Raw genomic sequence first — 27,876 nt, 5'->3', positions numbered from 1 at the left:
CTGGTGTAGCCATTATGGAAAACAATATGAAAAACATTATGGAAAACAGTTTTCAGGTTCCTCAAAAAATAAAAAATAGAACTACTATGTGATCCAGTAATCTCTATTCTGGGTATATACAAAAGAAAAAAAAAAAAAAAAAGAAAAGAAAAGAAAACCAGTCACCTCTAAGAGATATAGAAACACCCTAAGCTTCCATTGGCAAATGAATGGGTAAAGAAATTGTGTGTGTGTGTGTGTGTGTGTGTGTGTGTGTGTGATTCAGCCTTAAAAAAAAAAGAGAGATTCTGCCATTTGTAACAACATGGGTGAACCTGGACAACATTACACTAAGTGAAATAAGACAGACAGAAAAAAACCCTGCATGATCTCACTTATAAGTAGAGTCTAAAAGAGTGAACTACATGGAAGCAAAGTGTAGAACAGTAATTCCTGGGGCAAAGAAGAAGAGACAATGGGGAGATGTTGGTCAAAGCGTACAAAGTTGGAATTATGTAGGATTAATAAGTCTGGAGATCTAATATACAGCATGATAATTATAATACTGTATTGAATATTGGAAATTTGGTCAGAGTAAGTTTCAGGTGCTCTCATCATACAAAAAAATAAATTGTTACTATGTGAGGAAAGATACGTTAATTAGCTGACTGTACTAATCATTTCACTATGTATGTGTATATCAAATCATGTTGTTACCTTAAATATATACACTTTTATTTAAAAAATAAAATAAAAACCTGAGGCAAGGAAAATAAGAGCAAAAATAAACTATTGGTACTACATCAAATAAAAGCTTCTGCACAGCAAAGGAAACAGTCAATAAAACTAAAAGGCAACCTACTAAATGGGAGAAGATATCTGCAAATGATATATCTTATAAAGAGTATCCAAATATGTAAAGAACTGATACAACTCAATACCAAAGAAACAAATAATCCAATTAAAAAATGAGCAGAAGACATGGATAGACATTTATCCAAAGAAGACTCAGATATCCAGCAGACACATAAAAAGATGCTCAATGTGACTCATCATGAGGGAAATATAAAGCAAAACTACAATGAGATATCACCTTATACCTGTCAGAATGGCTAAAATCAAAAACGCAAGAAACAAGTATTGATGAGGATGTAGAGGAAAAGGAACCCTCTTGCACTATTGGTGGGAATGCAAATTGGTGCAGCCATTGTGGAAAACTTGAAGTTCCCCTGCAAATTGAAATAGGACTACCCTACCATCCAGGAATCGCACTACTGGGTATTTAAAAACACACACAACTTATCTTTGTCTAAGTGTGCGTGTTGTGTGTGTGTGTGTGTGTGAAAAAACAAAAAAATACAATTTAAAGGGATACATACAACCCTATGTTTATTACAATGTTATTTACAATAGCCAAACTCTGGAAGCAGCCCAAGTATCCCTCAATAGATGAATGGGTAAAGAAGATGTGATATATACATGTAATGAATATTATTCAGCCATAAAAAAATGAAATTTGCCATTTGCAACAACATGGATAGAGCTAGAGAATATAATGGTAAGCAAAAGGACTCAGTCAGAGAAATACAAATACCATATGATCTCACTCATATGTGGAATTAAGAAACAAAACAAATAAGCAAAGGGAAAACAGAGAGAAGCAAACCAAGAAACAGACTCTTAACTATAGAGAACAAATTGATGATTACCAGAGGGGAGGTGGATGGGGGGATGGGTGAAATAGGTGATGAGGTTTAAAGAGTACACTTCTCACAATGAAAAAAAAAAATAAAATGATTAATAAATAAGCAAATAGTAGATAAAGTAATTTTGTGAAAATGAAGCAACCATGACAAGGTGATGGTTTACCCATGGAGATGATCCACAGAAAGCTATAGTTCTTGGCAACAGTGTAATGGATTGGTAAATAATAAACATAGCTTTAAAAACATGGCCAAAGTTGTGGGTGGTTGAAGAAAATAGGGGAAAACAAGAGAAAGAAGAAAAGGAAGAACTTTAATATGGGTAGTTCCTTTCTCAGTGGATTATTAAAAGCAACAGAAGGTAGTAGTCATGCAGACACCTAATATAGTACCTGGTTCATAAGTTTCAAAATGTTACACTGTATATTTGTCCCCTTAAATCCCTTTGGAACATGGTAGGAACCTAAAGTAGGAAATAGAGTGGTTGATTAATTAACCAGTCTATCTTTGTCTAAGTTGTGTGTGTGTGTGTGTGTGTGTGTGTGCGTGTTTTAGTAAAAACAAATAATCTAGCCCTAGAATTCTGTGTCTCCTTCTGCTTGAGATGGATACTTACGTAAATAAAACCCACCAGGATCATGGTCACATTAATGGAGGAAGAAAATGGTGGTAAGGAAGGGCAAATATCTACAAAGTTAGCCTGAAAGTTTTCATGTTATACCAATTTATTAATTTCCAGTACTCCTTTTTGCTCACTTTGCTTCACCCAAATTGGCCTTCTCACTGTTCCCACAGCATACCAGAGTTGCTTCCACCTCAGGCCTTTTTACTTTTTCCCTCTGCCTAGAAAATTCTTTCCCCCAAAATCTACATGGCTCCCACTCTCATCTTCTCCCAATCTTTGTTCAAATGTCATCTTCTCAATGAGGCTTTCCGTGACCACCTAATTCGAAACTGTAGCCTCCTCTATCTCACTTCCAGTCCCCTTTCCCTGCTTTATTTTTCTCCACAGAATTTTTAGCATCCTGTAGAATTCACTAGTTTGGCTTGTCCCCACAAGAAAGTGAATCCCATAAGGGCCTTTTTTTTTCAGTCTGATTTGTCTGCTGAGGTATCTCTGTCACCTAGAACAGTGATAACACCTGGCTGTAAGTAAGTATTGATAACTCAGTAAATATCCTGGAGCTTAAGGATATTTTTTTCAAGCACAGAGGAGGAAGAGATTAACAAAGGAAAGGCTTCAGGGAGAGCGGAAGAAGGCTCTATAAAGAAAATGGCACCTGGTCAGGGCTTGAAGACAGGGCAGTCTTACAATGGGAGGCTGAGAGAGGATGATGGGAGAGACACACAGACTATCAATTATCCTAGGAGGTTGTGTGCTGGGGACCATGATTGAATTCCAGGGCTACCCCCTGGTTCTGCAGCAAGGCCAACTACTTTAAAGTCTACCAGAGTGGAATGAATATAGTCTCTGGTGTCAGACAGTCTTGAGTTCAATTCCTATCTCTGCTGACTACTAGCTGTGTAATCTGGACAGTCATTTTACCTCTCAAATACTGTTTCCTCACCTTAAAAACCAGGAGTTAGTATTATCTAGTTCATGTGGTTATTCTGAGTATCAAATATGTAAATGCATAAAGAGCATCTATAAAGCTAGACCCACACAAGCCAGTCTGGGAAGGCATGCCATGATCAAAACAAGAGTCCAGCAAAGAAAATTCATCTCAAAATAAATCAAGACCTCTACTTGTATTTTTTCTCCTTGAAGGAGGAAACAGTGACCAAATCACAATTTCTTTTTTTTTAATTACCATTTTAACTTTTATCCTCCACTTACCTTGCATCAGTGACTGCTCACCTGTCTCTCTCATTTGGTACAGAGTAAGTTCATATTAAATGATCTTTAAAATTTTAAGTTGTTTGGAAAATATTTCAGCATTTCCCCAAAATTAACCCCCATGAGACCTCCAGCATTTCCTTTGTTTCCCTTCTCCGGCAGTGAGAGGGACAGTCACCAGGAAGATCGTAGGAGTCCAGACGAAGAGATGCCATTCTGTTTCATAATGTCACAAGGAGCCAACCAGAATTAGCTCTTAAAGAACATGATTCTCTCTCCATTTAACTCAGAACTGACTAGAGCTGTCTCAACTTAATTGAATTTCTAGTGATAACATAAAGGGGTAATTTTTAATTTCCGTGGAAAAACATTTTTAAGTTGAAATAGGAATGGGCTAGGAAAGTTTTGAAACTTCTCATCTAACCTCGTGGCAGTTTTCAAATTAATATAGGCAAGACATTTGTACAAAGTAGTGTTTTTCTCCCAAACCCCTTCTTCTTTCCTGAAACATGGGTTATTGTTATGTATCTCTGGATACTTGCAAGGTTTAATAACAATAAGCATTCAAACTGAAGAACATATAAGCAACCAGCAAACAAAGCAAACAACTCTGTCACTGGGTTTGGCATATTACTCGCCTACACAGTATGTCATAATATAGAACCAAGTATTGAGTGCTGAAGAGGCTTTGCTCTATTATGAGTATAAATATAACCTTGAAACAGAAAGACAAAAAAAAAAAAAAACAAGCTTTATTCACATGCTGAAATATATGATCAACATGAATCTTAAAGACTTGGCTAAGAGGAATAGAAATAGAATTCTTTTGGGGCGCCTGGGTGGCGCAGTCGGTTAAGCGTCCGACTTCAGCCAGGTCACGATCTCGCGGTCCGTGAGTTCGAGCCCCGCGTCAGGCTCTGGGCTGATGGCTCAGCCTGGAGCCTGTTTCTGATTCTGTGTCTCCCTCTCTCTCTCTGCCCCTCCCCTGTTCATGCTCTGTCTCTCTCTGTCCCAAAAATAATAAACGTTGAAAAAAAAAAATTAAAAAAAAAAAAAAAGAAATAGAATTCTTTTAAAATGCTCTATTTGATGTCAAAAGACCGCCGATTATGTCCTCTTACAGTTACGGATCTCCAGGCCAGGCCCTAGGAAGAGATTTCTTCTAAAAGCAAAAACAGCCAAACAAAACAACGCTGAGAAACAAGCAGTGTTTCTGCCACTAGTGGGCCACAGTTTGATCACTGTCCTCTGCGGCTGAGGCCACGGGTGTGCACTGTGACAAGCAGTGGCTCACAATCTCATACTCAGTTCAGTTCATCACACAGAACAAACCCTCCTTGAGGGCTTACAAAGGCCCAGCCCTGATAGACACGCCCCACACGTTGCTATTGCTAACAGTGCGTGAGACCGCCTACGGGGCCTTTGCACTGTCTGTGTCCTCTGCCTAGAGGCCCACCACCCCTCCCCTGCTCCCACTCGAGTCTGCTACATTCCCCAGGGAAGCCTTCCTGAGACTCTGCATAAGCCGTTTCCTCTTTCACATGTCCTCATATTTGGATTGGTTTCTGTGATTCTTTGGTTGATGTCCATATCCTCTGAACTTCAACTCCAGAGGAGTGCCGCCAGTCCCAAGCACAATGCCTGGAAGATAGAGGCTCCCAAATGCTGGGTCAATAAGTGACAGAACAGAGGAAGAGGGTAGCAGGAGATAACAACGTGGAGACTGTTGGAGGTCAGGTCATGTAATGCCAAAGGACCTTGAAGCATAATGTAAAGCCAAGGGGAGTGAGAGGGATTTGATTTACCTAAAGTACTAGACAGTTTTCTAAATGGCTTCAGCTCTGACTTGCACCTGAGGATCAGGGTCTCTGGTAAAGGGATCATTCTTTCAAAAACCTGTGCAACCAGGTACAGACCCTCAGGCCAAGACTCAAGCCAAATTCAGCTGGCGACCAATAAAACTGAAATGAGCTTGGACTTCTTAGCGATATGACGGGGTGTCATTGATCCTTTTGTTCCCAGAAGCTATTGGCACACATTCAGCCCTCAACAAACTCTGCAGGCCTGTGAGAGGAAGCATAAAGCTGCACTGATATGTATGCCAGGCAAGAGACACAGTGACACAAAGATCAAGGTGGCATGTGAGCCTGGGGCAGTCAGTGTTCCTCCTCTCACGTGGTCCAAGAACAACATGCAGATGCAGTGGAATGAATGAATTCTCCTTTCCCTGCAGTAAACTTGCAGTGAGCTAGGATTTATGTCACATTATTTTCTGATTCTCCAGGAAAGAAATTTAATCAGTCATTTTAATCCACATGAAATTCTCAGTCAAGTTATCCCATGTCATCAGGATTCCACTGATTCCTGACAGAATTAAATCACATGGAGCTAATGGTCAGTGTGGGCAATCGCTGGCTGGGGAAAGTGTCCATTGCTTGTAAGTAAGAGGTATTTTAAAATGTGATTGGCAGTTGCTTATTAGACTGAGATTTCTAGGTAACAGCAATATTGCCTACAAATAAATACAAAGGTCTCTGATGATTACCTCTTAGTTCTTTTTCTTCATCCTTATTATCACCATTGTTATCATATCACCACTTTAAAACCATTCCTTTCTGCTTTCACTTATGTAATCACTCAGTGAATTCTGCGGGGGTTAGGTCTCAGAATGAGAGGGGAGGGAGAAGGAAAGGAGGGAGGAAGGAAGGAAGGAAGGAAGGAAGGGAGGAGGGGGGAGGGAGGAAGGAAGGGAGGGAGGGAGGGAGGAGGGAGGGAGGAAGGAAGGGAGGGAGGAAGAGAGGAAGGAAGGAGGGAGGGAGGGGGGAGGAAGGAAGGAAGGAAGGAAGGAAGGAAGGAAGGAAGAAGAATGAATGATACTGGTCTGTGGGAGGTGAGATAGTAGACTGCCACCAACAATAAAATTTCACTCTCTCCTACATGAGGAATGGAGTCCCAGAGTAAAGAGATCCTTCTTTCGTCCTTCTGAGAATTTCTCAAAACTGGATAGAGTCTTTCTTCTCTTTCTCCTTCTTTCTCCCTTTTGCTTTCCTCTTCTTCCTCTATTAATTAGGGAAACACCTATCTCTCAGTATTTCACAGTATCCAAAGATTACTTATGACTAGTCGTTTCTATCCTTCTATGCAATTTTTCCTTGCCTTGTTTTAAAAAGGAGATGAGGTTACTTTAAAAGTACATCACAATACAAAAATTTTAAAATAGGTTACCGAAGGAATTGCTGCAGATAGGGACAAAGGTAGAGCCATCTCAGTGAGAGAAATGAAATTCAAATTCTTTCTGTGATCCAGTAGCTGGAATGACACAGTCATTCAAGAACCCAGGTTTCTGGCAGTTCTGTCACCTTTCATTCGTGGGCTTCTATGCCTCCCTGCATCATAATATCTGATAGTACATGAGGGCAGATCATGGAGGATCTTACATGGGAGGCTTTATACATCAGGCCTTGAAATGACAACCATCACTCCTATTCACGTCCCATTGGCTAAGACATAGCACATGGCCATAGCTAACCGACCGCAGAGGAAGCTAGGAGATGCAGTTCATGCACACCAGAGAGAAGAATGGGCTTGGTGGTCAGGATAGTCTGCCATGCTGACCTTATTCTCACTAAACTCTGGGAACAAGGGCAGTGTTTCTCTCTCCATGTCCCAATTCTCGTACACTGAGCACTCAATAAGTATTTGCTGGGTAATGAAGCTGTGCATATTCAGTATTCAAAACATTTTTTCTGCCACCCTGATGCTTGTTGCCCATTTTAGTTCCTCATATGGCACCATCTGAAGCAGCCTCTAACGCATCTCCCCATATCTGACTATTCACGGAGCTTGAGCAGAGCGTGTCTTTGGTGTTCATTAGCAGGATTGTAAACCAATTGTTGTGATCATTTCTCTAAATTAGTTATAGATGCATAAACCATGAGACCAATTTATCAATGTGTCCTACATGTATTTTTTTTAGGGATATGATTACCCATTTTTTTTAAATTTTTAATGTTTATTATTTTTGAGACAGAGAGACACAGAACATGAACGGGGAGGGTCAGAGAGAGAGGAAGACACAGAATCTGAAACAGGCTCCAGGCTCTGAGCTGTCAGCACAGAGCCCGACACGGGGCTCGGACTCACGGATTGCGAGACTGTGACCTTAGCCGAAGTTGGACGCTTAACCGACTGAGCACCCAGGCGTCCCACCCATGTTTTTTATTTAAGCATGTGATTTGCCAGAGCTGAGGTACCTGGGAGGCTGGGATACCATTCACTACTATCTAAAGCTTACAGGTGAATGAGCATATTGACCACCATACTATGAGGATATTTTTCAGAATATCATACACAGTATACAGTATTCTTTTTTAAAAGACAGGTGAGAAATTTATTTTTTAATCATAATAAAAAGAATTGCTGTGTTTCTTTTGAAAATTGACTGTTGTTATGATGGCCAAAAACGGCAGAACATATACTCTTTATTTCTTAGCATTGTTACTAGAAAGTTCTGATGCAATGTGGGATCCACATCTGTTAAGAGTACATGACATCAAGAAATGCATTTTGTGTACCATTCGCACTCAGGTTTAGACAGAGGTTAACATACTTTTTCTAACCATTTTCCTTGGCTTTAGTTTCCCTTTCTATCTACTTTTTGTCTTCTTGAATTGAGTATTTATGTATGCGACCTTAAATATATTTTTGAACAAAGGAGAAATACACAAAAATAAATGCATTAAACATTTGTTTTCCCAAGAGATAAACCATGTTTTCAAATGGAGTGTGATTGGGTACTTTTCACTTTCAATCTGTCTTGCTTCATCCCCTGAGGTATTTTCAAATGAATATGAATTTGTCTTTCACTTTGGGAGGAAAAGAGAGAGGGGAAGAATGGGAAATGATAGACTGTAAACATGGGGATGATTTTGAAAGCTAAGAACTAACGTAGATATGTAACCATATTGAGCATATTAAAATATGTACAATCGTGAAAACTCAGTACAAGGTAATTTCCGTGAGGACAAGCACCTCATGTTCATTGTTGAATGTAGACTGGAGCCTGGCACACAAAAGACACTGAAACATCATATTTTGAAAGTGTGAATGTGATACACTTGGAGAACTGAGTTAATATCACAGAAATGATATTGAATATTGGGTATGTAGCCACAAGCATATGCCTTTTGGACTCAGTTGCATCGTTTATAAAATGAAGGCAGTAGGCACTGTATTCACCAAGGTTCTTTCTGATTCTGATATCCATGCTCTACGTGCCACCCTTGTTAATTACAGCGGCATATCAAACATGGGAATGTATATACCTTAACACTTTGGGAAATTTGTTTTCAAAATAGGGTATCCAGCTACCTCATCAACAACCCTTGGAGACGTGGGTACATCGACTCCAAATACCATCCCTCAAGGTGAGTACAGCAAGGCTTTCCTTATGTGACTGAAAAGAGACAAAACACAGTTTTAGTATAGCTATGACAATGTTGAGGTTTGGGCAAAAGGCTACAATTTTCATTTAATGTTTGATATTTTGGTTTTGAGTTGCTCAGTGGCAAATTGTAATCTAAATTGTGGCTATATATTGATATGACAATCACTGTAATCTTAAAATATGGGTTGGTGAATTATTATAGTGCACTTCTCATTTCTCATGGAATTTTAAGATAGCATTAAAGTAATTGACAGTACTCCCAGTGATCTGAGTTGGTGACAGGAACAGAAAAAGAAAATCAGTGACAAGTCGGCATTAAACATAAACTACGGAGCTTTTGCTTAATATGCCAGCTGTGTTCCCGTGTAGGAAAGCATATTTTCAATTTCAGATTTCCCCAAAGTCATAGATTAAAAATTCAGCACATCAAAGTAAAGTCAAATTACAGCTGTACAAAAAAGGTTGGATTCTGAGAATTTTGTCTTTCAGCCAGCAATTCCAATGCGACTACCCAAGGCTTCAACTACTGGACCTCGAGCGGGAAAGATACCAAAAACTGTACACGTGACTGTGAGTCCCTTGGGGTCTTCTGGACTCATTAATTCATCCGACACCTATAATGGACAACCACTACGTGCTCTGTTCATAATCATATTAACAAACACTAAACAAAGCATCTACTGTGTTTAAAGCACTGCTGCAGTTAGTTGCCAGGGACATCTGTGAACAAAACGGAGCTAAGTTCCAAATTCTAGCGGAAGAGAGACGGGCACCGGTGATGAGTGACCGGGCATAAATAAAGCAGTGGAGGGAGACCATGAGAATCAGGTGTGAGGGTGGGTTGCTGTTCTAAATAGGGTGGTTTTGCAAGACTTTACTGAGGAAGGTGACATCTGAGTAAAAACATACCTAATGGAGACGAAAGAGCAGGCTATGAGTGTATCTGAGGAAAGAGTGACATATCCAGAGTACACATGTCACTAACGACAATGAGAAGAGGGGGCCCAGTGTGAGGCACAGAAAGGGTCTGGCCATTTAATCTGGCTGCCTCTCAGCAGCCTGTGCTGATGCTGCTTTGGCAGGTAGCAACAGGATCTAAAGAGGAAGTGCACTGCCTCTTAGTGGTAGAAGACGAGGATCTGTCTGTGTGGTAGGCGAGTGGCAAGGGCTGTGGCTGCAGCAAAGCCCCCAGGGGCCGCTGGTGCAGAACTCTGGATTTCGCTACTAGGCCCTTTTGCACAAACAGTGAAGGTGTGTGTCTCTTTTAGGGAAGCATTTAAGTTGTACGTTTAAAGCCTCTAAAAGTCTTTGATACCCACTGGCTCAGTCTTCTCACTGCTGGGAACTTGTCCTTAGGAGATTAATCGAAGAGCGAAAAGCTGGGAACTTGTCCTTAGGAAATTAATCGAAGAGCAAAAAGGAACATGTGTGATATTGCTCTTTGTCGCATTAGTTATTGATTTTATCTCTCTTGTGGACTTCAGGTGCACACATTTGGATTAAGCAGAATTCTTAATTCAGGACACACTTTCACCATTAGTCCGTGCATGATTTAATTTAGTGTAGTGTATTTCTTTTAGTATATATGTTATATAATAGACACCTGTGAATTCAGTGCCCAAGCGCAAGAAGTGAAAGGTGCTCAGAAGACAGAGCACCCCCGGAGATCCACAAATAGGTGTAACCAGAGGTGGCGTGGCACATTCCTGTGAAAAGAAGAGGCAATTAGCAAATGGATCTGGAAACATTGATTATAAGGAAAAAAGTATTAAAATATTTGTCTGCCATGCACATGACAGAAAAATAAGCTCCGCGGCATATACAATCTTTATGTCAAAAGCAAAACACTAAAGCATGTAGTAAAATAAAAGTGAACTTCCTTTTGGCTTTGGGGTAAGGAAGGGCTTAAAAAAGAGACATAAAGCACGAACCATAAAATGATAGAAAAGCTAGAATATAATAAAATTAAGAAAATTATTTTCATCAAAAGATGCCTTAGCAAAAATAAAAAAAAAAAAAGGCAAGCTATCGTGTGGGAGCGGATATTTGCCACATTATATAACTGATCACTGAAAACTGATCAAGAATACATAATTGACAACGGAGCAGAACTTTATACCAAGAGTATAAAGAATGGCTACAGATCAATTTTGAAAAATGCAAAAACATTAGAAGATGAGCAGAAAGGCACATCACCAAAGATATACCACGGTGGCTAGAAAACATCCAAAGAGGTGCATAACCTAACAATCAGGAAATGCAAATGAAGACTAGAATCAGATAACCATTCACATATAATCAATCAACAAAAATTAAGAAGTCTGAAATTGCCAATTTCTTATATATTGCTGGTGAAAGTATAAACTGGTACCATCATTTCCCATCATTTTGACATGATATTTTAAAGCCAAACATTTTCATACCCTACCAGCCAACAATTCCATTCCTGAATGTATACTTCACCCCCAACACACACGTTAGTATACCTATCCAGGAGATGTGTACACAAATGTCAGGGAAAACACTGATAGCAAAAACTACATAACCTAAATGGCCATATCCAAGAGAATCGATAAGTTGTTGCATAGTCCTAGAATAAAATACTGGGAGCAATGAAAATGAGTAGATGACAGCCACATACAACAGCATGAATGGATCTTAGAACATTGTAATGAGTCAAAAAGTAAATGCCAGGTGACAATATATGGAATGATATTTTTAAATAAAATTTTAAAGCAAGTACAGCCAGACCATGTGGCTTAAGCATATGATAAATACTTAAAAACTGTAAAAGCAAGTGATAATGGACATAGCATCAGAACAGCATTTGCTTTGCAAAGGGCATACAAGGAATGAGACAAGAAGAAGGCATAATGTTTATAATTTATTATAATAGTCCAAAAATCTGTGTGTGAGTGGGGGTCTGAGGGTGTTAAGGAAAAATATGTCCAATAATAAGAGAATGTGGAATAAGATGAGATCATAATTCAATGCAATATTATGAAGCCAATCCAAACAATAGCCATACTATGCTAGTAGCCAGTACTTATTGTATAGACAAGGGTACTTGCTGGAAATTTTACCCATCAGATATAAATTGAGATTAAAAATCTTAGATCGGGGATGAAAGTCCATACTTAATAGACTAACATTTATCTTCCATGGTGGTAACATAAATTTGAGTTTCTAATGAACTTGACGAAACTCTCCTTTACCTACACTAGTTTGTCATCCTTGATTCTTGATAGTATAATACAAGTTAAGTCCATGAGATCTTTTTTGTTGTTGTTGCTTACTTGTATCCTCAGTGCCTAAGGTATATAGTTGGTGCTCAACAAATATTGTTGAATAGATAAATGAATTAATACTTGTTGGGTATGGCGGGAATTATGTAGCAATGCTGATAAAAGGTTATTGGACAATATTATAGGAAAAAGCTGAACTCCAACTTAAATTTATGCTATAATTACATATAAATTATCCCATACTTTCATTCTCAGAATAATCCTTGGTGTCTAATGATTTCCTTTATTTTATTTATTTGATTTTTATTGAAATTATACTGAAATGTAAGATACCCAAGAATAGGGACCTAAACCTTTTCCTGCCTTGTTCACTGTAGTATCATAATGACTGTAGCCGCGGCAGGCACACAATAGGTGCTCAGAAATATTTCTTGAACAATTGAAAGAATCTGTGTACATGTGGGTAAAGACAAGGAAGAAAATACATACATACACGGTGAAAAGAAATGATCTAGGGTGGCTCAATTGGTTGAACGTCCGACTCTTGATTTCAGCTCAGGTCATCATCCCAGGGTTGTGGGATGGAGCCCTGCATTGGGCTCTGTGCTGAACATGGAGCCTGCTTAATATTTTCTCTCTCTCTCTCTCTCTCTCTCTCTCTCTGTCTCCCTCTGCCTCCTCCACCACTCATGCTCCCTCTCTCTCTTTCTCCAAAAAAAAGAAAAGAAAAGAAAAGATCCACTTAATTGGGATTTTCGAACTTTTTGTTTGCTTTAATTAAATTGTTATTACAATAATGTGTGCCAAGAGTAAAAAATAATTCCTGTTCATCCCATGCATCATATCGTTATGAAACATAGAGGCTACCCAAGGTATTTTCTGCCCCAGAAACTGGAAAACTAAAAGGGGAGTGCAGGAAAGTGCTTTATAATTTACACAAATATATTCTTGGTTTTTTAATAGATTTCGTAATGAAATGAACTATTGCAATCTTCAATCATCTGTCCTTTCCCACCTGAAAACTTTGTTTATCCTCAAACATCTCTTTATCATCTTACCATAATAGAGCCTTAGAAAATGTGAAATCTAAGAAAGGACTCTGAAACCCAACAAACAAAATTTTCTCAGCAGTGAAAACCCACATTCCTACTTATGCAAATAAGAATATCTTGTTTACTAGTTGCCATTTTTAATCCATAGCTTAGAGAAAGAAATTCCCTACAGTGAGTTGCTCTATTATAATCATTCACAAAAACACATTAGGATCCGACAAGTTAACATTGATTGCTCACTCCCAAACTATTTTGAAACGTGTTTCTACTCGTTGGATTGGACCGTAAAGTGACATCCAATATTAGATGATGCATTTGCCAAGATTCATGACAGGCATTGGTAATAGGATTTTTTTCCTTCTAGTATGTTTATTTCAGTAGATTTATGAAATGTTCACAGGCAGATAAAGAATAGTAATGGATGGATTTCTGGTGAAATAAACCCACCAACACTGTTTCTAAGGCTCTTGCTATTTCCGAACACATTCTAATGGGATTTGCTTATACATGCATTTTGTGTAGTATATATATTTGGATGTCACTAGAAGATTGTGAGGGCATTGCATTTTCACTAATTTATAAGTATATGTTTTCATATATTCTTTTGTTGTCATTTTATCCACTTGAGAATATTAGAATCTAATCCTAGTCCAGCTTCCAAGTTTCCAACAGTCTGGAACAGAAATGTGTATTTTACTTGAACCACTTATGAAATGGGGGTACCAAATCTGACTATCTAAATGCCCAAAATATAAGGTTAATAACATCCTGAGACATTTGCATCTTGACATTCAAGTGATCAGGCCATGGAGCAGAAAAGTGAAGCTTGATTACTTTTATTTCTGTTTTCCCTGCCATCCATCGGGTCCAGTGGAGCCTAAAGCCACATGAAACTCAGTCAGTCTGTCTAAGTTAGACAAGCAGAAAAATGATATGCATCTCCACGGGCCCCTATGCCTCCAATTTGCCTCATTACCAAATCAACAAGCTCACCATTACCTCACACACGTGCATGGCCACACCCACACCCACACACACCACACCTGGGCCCAGAGTACTTGTTAATGACTTCACATAGGGTCTTTATTTGTTCTTTGACCAAACATTCCTGTTTCTTCAAAATTTATGTACTTTTCTTCGCAAATCTTGCAAGTGCATTGTTTTCTCTGTCCTTGGTCCTGGTTGGTTCTTTTCAGGCTTTTGGTAACTGTGCCGAATAATTTCATAGCAACCCCTTCTACTTTCCATAGGCGGAGGGGATGGAGAAGCTGGAGTTGAGGGGTTGAGGGTCAATGGCAAGGACATAGCAATGCCAGAATCTACAACAGTGTTGGGCCCTGCTCCTATTTCAGGCTGCACAATACTCCCTGCAGTCTTGATGTTCCCTGTTGGCTATGATGCTGATTCTCTAAATTCGCCACTCTTGTCCTCAAATTCTAAAAACTTATATGTCTCGGATCACTTCTCATTCAGTTTTCCTCTTCTGTAAAACACTGTCCTCCTCCCATTCTGTTACCTAGGTCCTGATTAGGTCAGCTACAAATTAAAGATTTGTTTCTCTGATTTTAAGTTCTATCTTCTGTTAAAATGCCAATTTCTGAGGGCATCATGGGTCTCTCCACAGATAGCACACAAGTCTGCCTTTCCAGAGATCATGAGTGTCATCTTTTCTCATGGTCAGGAAGAGCATGAGGGTCTCATCTATAGATGAAGTGGTCGTGACAAGAACAAACATGGTAATTAGTGCCAACATTTGCATCCTGGTATAAGGAGTGGTGCTGTCCCAGTGCATATTTACCCTGAAGAGGAAGATGGGGTAGACAACCAAGATCACTGAGATCCCTGTATCCAAGCCCTGCATCTCTGAATATTTCTTGCCACCTATGCCATTGTTTCAGGACAAAATCAGGGACAGAAGAATTCAGAATGGCTTAAGGATGATTGGATAACTGAGACAAGTCTTGGTAAATGTGAATGTAAAAATGTACATGCAAAAATGATGCCCAAATTTCAGAGAAGTTCAACTTACATCAAAAACCGTACAAAAATAACAGAAATTATCTGTAGCTCTATCAAAAAAGTAGCAGTTTATCTTCAGGTAACTATGGACTTTGATATGGCACTAAGTAGATTTTCCTGCAAAGGGAAGAGGTGCCCAACATGTCATAATATTATTGACAACCATAAACCGGCTGCAAAAATGAAAGTTTTTGCAACTAAGGAAAAATACTATGTTGTCAAAATTGATTCTGCTTTTACCAGAAAAAAATATCCCTTTATGGTAGAAAGACATGCCAAGGCACATAGGTTCCTTGTTGAACAAGCTTTTCCCAATGCTAAATTTAAATAAATTGTGGAAGAATCCAATGTTATGTTCAAGGAAGAATATAAAAATTTATTTGAAAAACTCCAAAAACACAGCATCTCTGTGTTCATATTTTTGGCTGATAATGGTGATGTGCTTGAGAAGGTTATCCATCAAGCTGGTATTTATCAAATGTCAAAGTAGTGTTTATTCATGGATTTTGATTAAAATGGAGTCTCAAAAGATTTAAAGGAGAATTAACTCATGTATTTAACACACATCATGGTGGCTTGAAGAACACAGAATATTTCAATCAATTAAAAGACAGTAGAAACATAATTCTGCCGAGAGACTCTCAAAGAAACTTAAGGATGGCAGATGGAGTAGCCAATGTGGAACACATTCTGAAGATTGGATATCTAAATGATAAAGTGGATGAGCTTTTAGAAAAGTATTATGTTAGTGAGAGATGAATCATTAGAGGTAGCCAACTCTCTCTTACTGAGGATTCTATAAGTAAGTATTCTTCAGGAAGACCTCTTTCCTGTGGGAGCAATTGATACAACAATTGCTCATCTCTTTGTCTCGCTGAAAGACTCTTATGTATAATACATTCTCGCTCTTAAAGTTTTTTCTTTACATTACCTGAGTGTTTTCAGACATGCTGAATCCATCAACTGGAAGCTCCTTTTTCTTCATCTCTCTCAACACACTCCCCACTATATTTTTTAACAGATTAAAAACAAATCTTAAAGCCAAAATTAGAAAAATAACTTTTGCTTTTCTAAATGGACTCTTATGTTTAATTTTATCACACATTTTCTGAGGAGTCTTTTTACACTTGGAAAATTCCTAGAAGTCTAAAAAGGAAGATTTATGAAATGGCAAATAATTTGCATAATTTTAAGTCCTCCCGTTTTTGTAATTTGCATGGATCATGCCGATGGTATCACCATCTCCTGAAATCATGCTATGCTTGGTTATTTTGCCTGAAGAAAATCAATATTGACCAGAAAAGATTGGCATTCTAGATTTGGTGAAAAAACTGTTGTTTTTACAGATGGTCTGTATGTACTTGCTGATGATAAACATGAAATGGAAAAAAGAATCTTAATACCCACTTCCCTGAAAGGGTTACTACTTGTTCAACTATTTATATCTCAGCATAAATTAATTTATCACATCCTTTCTTACAAACAGACTTTGAAAGATAAAAAATAAAGTATCAAGCTCTAAAAATAAGTAAAGGAGGCACCATATTGGGCAAAAAAAATCTTGTAAGCTTATCTGGAACAATTTGCCTTCTTCAAAATTGTACCTAAATCCAGTCCTGGTCCAATTTCTTTTTAATTAGTTGTTGTTATTTGTTACTCAAATCCCTAACTTAATGGCTTAGCCTTTTAAAATGGGTTTTTAACAAAGGGCTCAGTCCATCATCACCTATTGACCTTGGTATTCTTTCTAGAACAGCAATAATAAAAATTAATCAAGATCACTTGTGCAGGGTCAGATAATTGTACTGAAGATAAGAATGTCTCCCTGACCTAGTCACACTCAAAATAGCTGCGTGCAAAACCCCCTTATTTCTGGGGTGACCCCCAGTGGAATTAGCTATGGCAGACTGCACTGTGAGCCATCCCCGGAGAGTATGTAGCCACACCTCTTTGAAGGGCCTGATAATATACCTTCAACTGCCATTGGCACCCAGGGAGGAACCAGTAAAGAGGAGGACTAAGGACTTTTTTTTTTAATGTTTGCTTTGGTTTTGCTTATTTGCTTTGGTCTTGACACACAAGAAGACACTTAACTTGGAAAATCGTAGATGCTAATGTTTTAAATAAATGAGCATGGTGTTTTTCTACCAATTGCAACTATGTGCGACTATAGCTATTTTATTTTACACTACACTATAGGCCTGAAATGCACAGCCTGCCAACAAGTGGAACTTTGCTGCCAGAGATGGGGAACTAAGCAAAATGAGTCGATAGATCTACTTCAAAAGCCATAGGTACTTCCTGAGTTTGCTGCCATCGACTCAAGGGGAAGGTTTGCTTCTGAATCCATCAAGACGACTCACACAGCAGCTAGCGTGGCCTATGACCATAGGGGGCTGATAATTCACTATTGACACAGTTCAGTTTTCATAGCCAAACTAGAATGTCAACTTGTGCACAAATACAAATTATTTTGTTCCCTCATGCGTGTTCTACCAAGGTCTTCAAAGTCCTGTTGGCACTTTTTCTCAACAAAGGGCCACCATAACACAGCCGGGCTTTCATTCTCTCCCACGCATTGGATGGACAAGAGAACAGTTACAACACACTCTCTGTGGCTAAAGGAACCTCTCCTAGTGTTTTCCTTCCATTCCTTCTTCCTGCTTCTAAGAGGCAATAATCAAAACCTTCCCTATTGGAGACATCTAGATCACAAGTTTTCCCTCAACTCCCGCTTTATTTTGGGACATTCGTATGTATGCTGCGGCGTAGTTCAATGATTTTACTTTACATATGCATTAATAATATTTTTGTTTATTATTTTATATAAATTACTAACTTCAAGTAAAGGTCAAGAAGGGACAATAAAATACAACTCTTGTACAGCTTCATTCTTCCAATATATTCTTCCCCTAGCAGCTCCACGGATGCCCAGTGAAACAGACAGTTCATCCCCCTCAGGTGTAGGCTCAACAATTCAAGGTGAGTACTTGGGGGAGATTTGGGGTCAAGGAGTATAATGACCTGCTTTATTTGGGCAGAGGAGGAAAAGCAAGGACAGGTAAGAAACCAATCTCAGGTATTTAAAAGTGTACCTTGATGATGAAAACAGCAATAAATAGAACCAAAATTTTTCCCAGTCACGATCATTCAAAGAAGATAGAGACCAAGTCTTAGATTTTTTTTTCCTCTATTTTATTTCACAATGAAATCTACAAAATAGCATTGCTCGGCTAAGCAAATTCATTAAAATTGTATTTTAAGTGTTAATTTTCCATTAGAAAATGAGATGATTTGTCAACAGAGATTTTTCTACTAAAGTGTTGCAAAAGAAGTTTTATTGACTTTTTCAAACACATTCGAGTGGGAGAATTGGTATTTTGAGTGGCTGGACCCCTGATACCCTGGGAGAATAGGGCTAAGTCGAATTTTTCTATGGCTCCAACATAAGACATTTTCCCATAACCACTTAAATTTCTCATGGAGATTCTTTAGCAGATATTGTTTTGTTATATGTGCTATACAGCTTCTCTCTCTCTTCTCTCTCTCTTTTTTTCCTCTAAACCAATAGAAGGTTTCACTCCTTTGGTAGCTGTTAGATCCTAAGATCCTAGCCTTGCAATAAATTGGTCCTAAGAAAGCTTTATACATAGTACCATAGGAGCATTTAGGCCATTAAAATTGAGCCCTTCCAAGTAGCAAGTGAAATCCAATCATGATTCTACACCGCTTGATGGGGTTGAGGTGACTATTAGGATCGGTTCGGGTATGTCCTGTATATCTCTAGGTGATGTCTTCACCAGCACAACCAGAACATCTTCAGAAGTTCCCACAACTGCCAGATCTACTAACAGCAGTCACATCCATATCACTGGTGAGTCATTTACCTGTTTAAAAAATTGTGTGTCTTACTCACTCAACAAATAATTTGTCGAGTACCTACCATTTACCAGACCTGGTGTCGGTTGTTGGATATACACTGTGAAAGAAGTAGGTCTTTCTCATTTTGTACGTAGAAGAGACCTGTGTAAACATTGGCCTTCTGAAGATTATAATCGATTATGGATGATATACAGCAAGTAATCATATAATTAATTTGTGACAAATGCTATGAAATAGTACAAGGCGTTGTCAGAATATAACAGAAAGATCTGATTCTTACTGGGAACAAGAAAGGAGCCTCTGAGGATATATTGAAATTAAAATGTGAAAAATGAGGAAACCTAGCCAGGTGAAAAGTAGTGAGAGCATTTTATCCTGCGAAAATATATCTGAGACCAGAAAGATTGTTGGAACAAAGAGTATTTATAATTAAACTAATAACATTTTGTCAATACTAAATATGATTTCTTGTTTTATCTCATAAGAGATCAAGGCCCTCCTAACCCAGGGGCATTATCAAGAGGTGGTCACTTGACTGGTGAATGCTCCAGTTGGGTACTCAGCTTATTTTGCATCGAAGGTCATCCAGCCCTCAGATCATTGGAGTACCATCCTGCGCACAACATGGCACTAGAACTGCAAACTGAAGGCCCAACAGTGTCTTTCAGATATTGGTGGCTTAGAACTGCCTGGTTCAGAGATGGGCAAGATTGGAGCCCTGCTTCTCCATTGAGACATCCCTGAAGTCAGTGGTCTCATTTTCTGTATTTGGTAGGGAGAAACATTTTAAGCATTGATGTAAGACCCCTTTAAAACCTTTTGTTCTTGGGGTGCCTGGGTGGCTCAGCTGGTTAAGCGTCCAACTCTTGATTTGGGCTCAGGTCATGATCTCACGGTTCATAGGATTGAGCCCCATGTCGGACTCTGCACTGACAGCATGGAGCCTGCCTGGGATTCTCTCCTCTCTCTGCCCCTCCTCTGCTCTCTGTCTCTCCTTCTCTGTAGCTCTTAAAATAAATAAACAAACATTTAAAAAGTAAAAATAAATAAAACCCTTTTGTTCTTTTATTTATCTGAAACTTTGGAGTAAAATGTTGTGTCCCACCATGTTACCAGCGTAGAGCCTAGTAAATTTTGACTTGACTAAAGTAGAACTATGTGTAGTCTTGGGTTAGCATCTGTATGATTGTTTCCCTTATGATTGTGATAGTCTAGTCTTTACCAGTTCCACTACTTCCATGAACTATTGTGCACTAGTCAACATAGCAAATGGGTATGCATTATAGGATTACATGGGCTTCCAGAGTGCCTCAGCATGTGCTTGGACAAGGCTGAGGTTAGGGTGAGCCTCAGGAAATCCTAAGTCTCTAGGTGTGTGTCATAAACATGACAATGTCATAAACATAGACAATGCAGTCTAAGCTATGTAATACATAGAAAAGATTTGGTAACTAATATTTTGAACCCAGTTTGCCTATTACATTTTGAGACTTTGCTTTATAAAAGCAGTATAATAAATCTGAGACAATAAAAGAAATTAAAAACCTGGTCTCTACCTACAAACAGTTGACAATCTAGTTTGAAGCAATAAAAAATTAATCCAGATAATTCTGACATAAACTGGACATTTTGCCCAAATGATCTACATAATCTGAAGAGTTATCAATAATGTATAAGGAATTTCACTGGAGTGTACTAGAAATAACAAAAGCCTGGGAAAGTTTAACCCTTGAATGTTAAGAAACTAATTAAATAAACCATGATATGTCTATACACTGGGGAAACTATCCACTCATTTAATCAAATAAGATAAAGCTCTATATATCTCATGGAAAACATTCCAAGAGCATTTTTTTTAAGAGAAAGAAGCCAGTGACACAAAACAACTTGTATAGCATGCCCTCATTTGTAAGAAAAGAAATACATATTCATTATATATATAATAAATATAAATATATATATAATATATAATATATATGTAAATGTATCTAATTATATATAAATATATATGTATATAATATATATAAATATGTATATAATAATTATATATATAGCTTAGATATGCATAGGAAAATTTCCAGTAGGATACATAATTAGCTATTAAAATGTTTTGCCTCTAATGTGGGTTACCAGCATCTAAAGCCATAAGGACACTTCCTTTTTTCATTATAGTTTTATATTTCTATACTGTTGAATTTTAACATGATTTTAAAATGCTTTTCAAAAAGGGAAAATATTAAGTAACTATGTAATTATAGACATCCCCTTTTATGTCTGCAGTAAAATCAGACAGTCTTATTTCCTAAGAGAGTTAATTTTCTTAATTCTTCCCTTCATGTTAGAAAAAAGTAAAACAGTCTGGAATATGATATTTACATTGCCTCTGGTCTAAAATCAACACTATTTGAAACTCTTGATTCACACCAGCTTGACTTAGTGTTCAAATGCTAGAAATGTAATGAATATAATTGAGTGTGGCTATAATCAGAGGGGGTAAGAAAAATCAGTCTACATTACACACCAGTATAATTTCTACCAGTCCTTTACTTTTTTTTAATGTTTATTTTTTGAGAGAGAAGAGAGAGAGAGAGAGAGAGAGCAGGGGAGGGGCAGAGAGAGGAGGGAGACACAGAATCAGGCTCCAGGCTCTGTGCTGTCAACACAGAGCCCAACGCAGGGCTTGAACTCAGAGACTGCGAGATCACGACCTGAGTTGGCTTAACAACTGAGCCACCCAGCAGCCCCTCCTGCCCTTTACTTTTTGACTTCCCCCTTTGCAGACCACAGAAAGAGCAACACTATCTGGCTTTTGCTTTACTCCTTTGGTCACTTCTCCCCTTTCTATTGCCTAAACGTAGAGAAGGAGGAAGAAGGAAAAAGAGGGACAGTGGTAGAAAGGATTAAAAACTCTCTATTCTGGATATCATGCCTCAAGTGACATCTAAATAAAAGTCTTACTGATGGTCTCTTGAGCATTACAATTCTATAGGTATTACCCAGGCCTTCTCAATTTGGGGCTTTCAAGGCATTGGAATGTTACAGTTATAATGCCTTTTACTCTTTCTTCCTCATCCTAATTACACTCAATAAATTCCATAAAGTATTTAATGACTCCTTAAAGAATAGGAGAAGCCAAAGGTAGGGCATTATTTCACATATAAATTCCCTTTACTGGAGTAAATTTGGGATACAAATCTACAGCTTATCACTTTTACTTCTTCCTTCTTTCTTTTTTTGTTTTTTTTTAATGTTTTATTCTTGAGACAGAGAGAGACAGAGCATGAGTGGGGGAGGGGCAGAGAGAGAGAGAGAGAGAGGAGACACAGAATCCAAAGCAGGCTCTAGGCTCGAGCTGTTAGCACAGAGCCCGACGTGGGGCTCGAACTCACAGATGGTGAGATCGTGACTGGGCCGAAGTCGGAAGCTCAACCGACTGAGCCACCAGGTGCCCCACTTCTTCCTTCTTTCAAATAACATTTCATTGCCATCATGTGCCAGGAATTGTTCAGGGCCTCAGGAAAATGAAAGGGAAAAAAAAAAAGATGAATTCTGGAACATTCTAACATTCTAAGAAAAACATTCACATAAACAGTAACTTCAGAAACTCAAAACAGAAGTGAGAACAAGGCATAGATATGATCCCAGAGCATGACTGTAGTTCAGTGTGGACCTTGCAGAAAACATGTTTCAGGTAGGAGAGAGAGTTCAATTAGTCATGCTTTCTAGTTGCCAAAGTTTGACATGAAAGTCCGTCTCTCTATGCCCTTTGCAGGTATCGTGGTTAATAAACCTAAAGACGGAATGTCCTGGCAGTGATCGTAGCAGCCTTGCTCTCTTTCTGCATGGCATTGTTCGGTCTTGGAGTGAGAAAATGGTGTCAATACCAGAAAGAAATGTGAGTATCATACTGAATCTGCAGGAACAGAGATGGTTTCTCAGTACAAAACACTCACGCAGCACTTGAAGTATCACCCCTGTCCAGAGTTCCCCTCCTATGTAACTGAGGAAATGAGGCTTGGGGAAGCTCAGAGAAGCTTCCCAGTTTGCTGAGCACCACACACAGCTGGGACTAGTTGCAGAACTTGTGACTTGGGGTCCCCCTCTGTTCAGTCCGTGACACTCGTCAGATGGGACAAGTCAGTGGGCATGAAATGAGAACTGAGCCTTGCCTCACCTCAAAAACTAAAACTGATTTTTCTTTTAATCTTCATTATTTTTTTCATTTTCATGCATCTCTGAACTGCCTGGGCCCAGCTGGGCCTAGATGCTCAAGTGTGAAATTGAGTGAGAAAGGTAATTTTAAGAAACTCCATCTGCTTTTCGGCAGAATGGGCTTTTACCGCCCTTTTCCCTTTTCCCCAAGGAGAAAAGAAAGTAAATGGTGGGTTGCCCCTCTTTTGTCTTATGGAATATTTTCCAAAATTCTTTTCCCTTCACTCAGCAATCTGCAATGACATGTAAGATTAAGCCTCACTTTTCTGACTTGGCTATTTGGGATCCAGATTAGACCATGATTGGAGGAGGACCTCCAACATAGAGAGCGTCTCTTCCACATCTCTTACGGCTACTATCTAAGATGCCAGTGCCACTGTGCAGGACCTTCTACTGAAGTATCCTTGAGCACTCTATAGTCATGTGCAGGAGTGTTTCGTGGGTGAGAAAAATAAAACAAAATTAAAAAAAAAAAACACACTAAACCAGTAGTCAGAATTCTGGACTCTTAGCCAAGGACTACCACTTTGGCTACCATATACCTGAGGAGTTCTTAATTTCCCTGAAAAAACACAGATGCAGATTTCTTAGAATTTTTTCCACTTTGATATATATGTCTATGTGAAAGCATCAGAAAGCCAGGTAATAGGCATTAGATATTTTTATTAAAGTGAGAAAACGGGAATCTGAGATTTTGAATTGATTTTTTGATTATTCTGTATTCAGATGTTTGTGTTATATAGAGATGAGAGTCTCTCTTTCTCCATCCCCCTCTCCCTCTAAATTTTTGGAGAGATTAAGGTGCTATGGATTTACTGAGAAGAGTTGGAGGTGTTTGAGTCAGAGACATAAATGTTCTCACAGTTGTATTTCTGTGTCCTGATGTCAAGAGAGCTGGAGCATTTGTGCTGCTCACATGGAGTCCTGATACACTTCAAAGAGATGAGTTGTGCTAACATGAAACATTATATAAAGATGCCTTTAAGAATGTTCACAGGGGCGCCTGGGTGGCGCAGTCGGTTAAGCGTCTCGACTTCAGCCAGGTCACGATCTCGCGGTCCGTGAGTTCGAGCCCCGCGTCAGGCTCTGGGCTGATGGCTCGGAGCCTGGAGCCTGTTTCTGATTCTGGTTCTCCCTCTCTCTCTGCCCCTCCCCTGTTCATGCTCTGTCTCTCTCTGTCCCAAAAATAAATAAAAACGTTGAAAAAAATTAAAAAAAAAAAAAAGAATGTTCACAGATTCAGATGTAAGGGATTCTGGCATTAACCATCCAGTACCAACCAACTCAAGGATTCAGAAGAGCTTTTCTTCCCACCTCAAACCTATCCCCACAGTATACAGCGAATGTTTGGGGTGAGGGCTGGGGGTAAGGTTGGCAAAGGGATATTTGAACAGCTTCAGTCTTTGGTCCCAGAAGTTAAAAATTGTGTCTCCGGAGGAGTGTTTTAACCCACATAAGAGAAACACCTCTTCTATTAAGAGGCAGTTGCCATGGAGAGTGTAGGTTCTGGTTCAAAGCCTTAAATTGCTGGTCTGGTTCTCTTTAGCAAGTTGCTGAAGACCTCTGAGCCTCAGTATTATCTGTAGAATGGTGAGAACAATATCCAATCCCTAGATATGAATTAAATAATGTCATGATAAAAATGCTTTGCCAACTATAAATACCATATAGATATTAATTAGTGATACTAAAATAATGCAGATAACAAGCAGAAGGTTATGCAAGGAAAACTTCTGAGAGGACGGTGGGCATGTCTCTTGCTCTGTTTCCCACTTCCCTACTTCCTTGAATCACCGCCTCACATTCTCAGCAATGAAAGGAGCAATGTTTTGTTCCTAGCATGGAAAGACCCCCGCCCTTTCAAGCCACCTCCACCCCCCATCAAGTACACTTGCATTCAAGAGTCCATTGGAAGTGATCTGCCTTGTCATGAGATGGAGACACTCTAGTCCCTTGAGATTTTGCCATAGAGAACTCGGCTAGAATCCTGCAAGAAGGTGGACATTGTGCTTATTAATATAATTGCCCTCGAGCCACGCCTGTACTGCAGCTGAAGTGGATGTCAGAAGTGATAGACCTGTTTTCCCAGCAACCCACCTCTTTCATCAGCACATTGCCTGAAATTGAGCTAGAGTGAGAGGTTATGTCACACCATACCAATGCAATCTGCAGAGATTTTCTTGTTTATGTAAGAAGTGCAAATCAGACTGCTGTTGTTAAAAAGTACTTGCAGTGTTTTTATTTTCATTTTCGTTCTCTGACTGAGGTGACGACAATGGTTTTCAAGCATATGTCCATGCCAGACCTCTTCTTTTTGGATATCTGCCACCATGCTGAGCTATTTACCAAAAGTGTGATAATCTCTGAGGTTTGTTGCATTTCCTAAGAAAAATTGCAAACAGAAGAAAATGTGCAAGTTCTAGCAAGAGTTCCAAATAATTGCAAGTTGTCTTTGTACTGAAAATATTTTGCTTGTGGAGGAAAACAGAATACCTTGCACAAGAACACCAGTCCCAACCCACTTCCTCCCACCATGTTCCACCCAGCCTTCTGCCCCATGGGATGAGGAAGGATCCAAGGGAAAATTAGCTAATGACCAAGTAGCCTAGTAGACACAGGTAGCACTTCACTTGCCTCTAAAATGATCTGCACTAACAATGGTCTCATCCTTAGCTTTATCTGTAGTGTGTGTGTGTGTGTGCATCTATTAGACTATTACAAAACTGTTGTGTGAGTAAACAGGTAGCTAACCCCAAACCAAATCCTGTAATTCCTGTTCTCTTTTTCATCTGGGGACTCTCCCGTCATCCAATCTATACATTTTGATCTGTCTTGAAATAAATACAGGTTCAAATCAGACTAACATTGATGAATTAATCCTGCTTCTCCCGTGTTTTACAAAATAGTTCAAACAGAATGCAAAGGTGATGGAAAAGAAGCCTAGTTAGCCAAACTTGTTCTGTAGTCAGCAATAGTTCCTGAGTGAATAAACTGCTGATGCCCTTTGTCCCTCTCAGCCACCCCCGAACCTCTGCCCTAGGAAGCAAGAACAGATGTTGCTGTCAGATCTGGTAGGAAATGCTGCATGGATTTTAATCTCAAAAGGAACATTTAGTTCCTTTGTGCTTTTCCTGACTACATGTGAGAATAACTCGGAGAGTGTGTTGATGCTTTTTGAACATCATGGCTGTCCTACTCTGGAACAATTCAGTCAGAATCCCTGTGGAATTAAGTCCTGGCATCAGGACTTCTGGGGATTCAAGTGTTCAGCCGGAGTTGAGAACTACTGAACCAGCAGAAGTCCTTTCTCATTAATCAGAATCTTGGTGGGGCGCCTGGGTGGCCTCAGTCGACTGGGCGTCTGACTTCGGCTCAGGTCATGATCTCGCAGTTTGTGAGTTCGAGCCCTGCGTGAGGCTCTGTGATGACAGCTCAGAGCATGGAGCCTGCTTCAGATTCTGTGTCTCCCTCTCTCTATGCCCCTTCCCCACTCGCGCTCTGTCTCTCTCAAAGATAAATAAACATTAAAAAATTAAAAACAAAATCAGAACCTTGGTTAAGTGCTTATTTCTTGTGGTGACCAGCCTCCAGTGTGTCCTGTGTGATCCTTGCCTCTTATATAGTCCCCCTGTGATAGTGACCGCAACTGACTTCTGTAGCTGACCAGGGCTAGGGTAAGGCAAGCAAGACACCTAGGGTGTAAACTGTAAAGAGGTGTTCAAATCCGGGGCCACACTCTTCCACGGGCTTGTAAATGAGTACCAGTCCCAGGCCTAGTATAACCAATAAGAAGTCACCAGAGTGCGATTTCCAAGGCTAGGTCATGAAATACGTTGCGGTTTCTACCTTGATCTCTCTTTGCCCACTGTGTCTGGAAGAAGCCAGTTGTCGTGACGTGAGGACACTCAGGCAGCCCTGTTGAGAGGGCCACCCATCAAGGAACTGAGGCCTCCTGCTAACAGAAAGTATCAATTAGTGAGCCATCCTGGAAGCACCTCCTCCAGCCCCCACGTAAGTCTTCAGTTAACTGCAACCTCAGTTGATCCTTTGACTGGGACCTCGTGAGAGCCAGAACCGCCCGGCTAACCTCTTCTGAATTCCTGACCCGAAGACACGGTGTGGAGATAATAAATGCTGGTTCTTTAACACCACTGACTTGGGGTGTGATACGCTAGGCAGTAATAGATGATGACTACAGCCCAATGAATGGGAAAATAAACTAATGTTTGCCTGCCTTAATTGCCCTCAATTCCTCATTAATTCTCAAGAAATAAATAAGACTAACTTCATATATGTATGACTGTTGCTCCATATGTAGTCATTTTTATTTAATACAACTTAGTCATCGGTAATTTATGTTCAGCTTTATTTTACTGTCTCATTAAAAGGCATGAAAACAAGCAGAGGGGTTAGGGTGGAAGGGGCAGAGTTGGAGGATGTTAGATTGTTTCAGTAAAGGGATGGACACTTACAGTACAACACAAATCCATGTCATTCTTCA

The 27,876-nt window shown here is 39.3% G+C and overlaps 1 protein-coding gene and 1 pseudogene across 1 annotated transcript in view; both read left to right on the top strand.

Moving 5' to 3' along the window:
- The window catches only part of CD96 (CD96 molecule), a 96,715-nt gene extending 70,481 nt beyond the window's left edge, over positions 1–26,234 (top strand). Inside the window, 8 exon segments of the mRNA XM_030329266.1 lie at positions 8,877–8,945; positions 9,455–9,535; positions 18,198–18,263; positions 19,069–19,155; positions 22,936–22,971; positions 22,974–23,058; positions 25,215–25,230; positions 25,232–26,234. Of these exon segments, the coding sequence (XP_030185126.1) occupies positions 8,877–8,945; positions 9,455–9,535; positions 18,198–18,263; positions 19,069–19,155; positions 22,936–22,971; positions 22,974–23,058; positions 25,215–25,230; positions 25,232–25,324 (533 nt within the window). The 3' untranslated portion in view covers positions 25,325–26,234.
- On the top strand, positions 12,944–17,220 carry LOC115523331 (annotated as a pseudogene).
- Positions 26,235–27,876: the final 1,642 nt, after the last annotated feature.

The sequence above is a fragment of the Lynx canadensis genome, chromosome C2 (genome assembly GCF_007474595.2).
Source record: "Lynx canadensis isolate LIC74 chromosome C2, mLynCan4.pri.v2, whole genome shotgun sequence".
Classification (NCBI taxonomy): domain Eukaryota; kingdom Metazoa; phylum Chordata; class Mammalia; order Carnivora; family Felidae; genus Lynx; species Lynx canadensis.
This window is presented reverse-complemented; position numbering and strand designations above follow the sequence as displayed.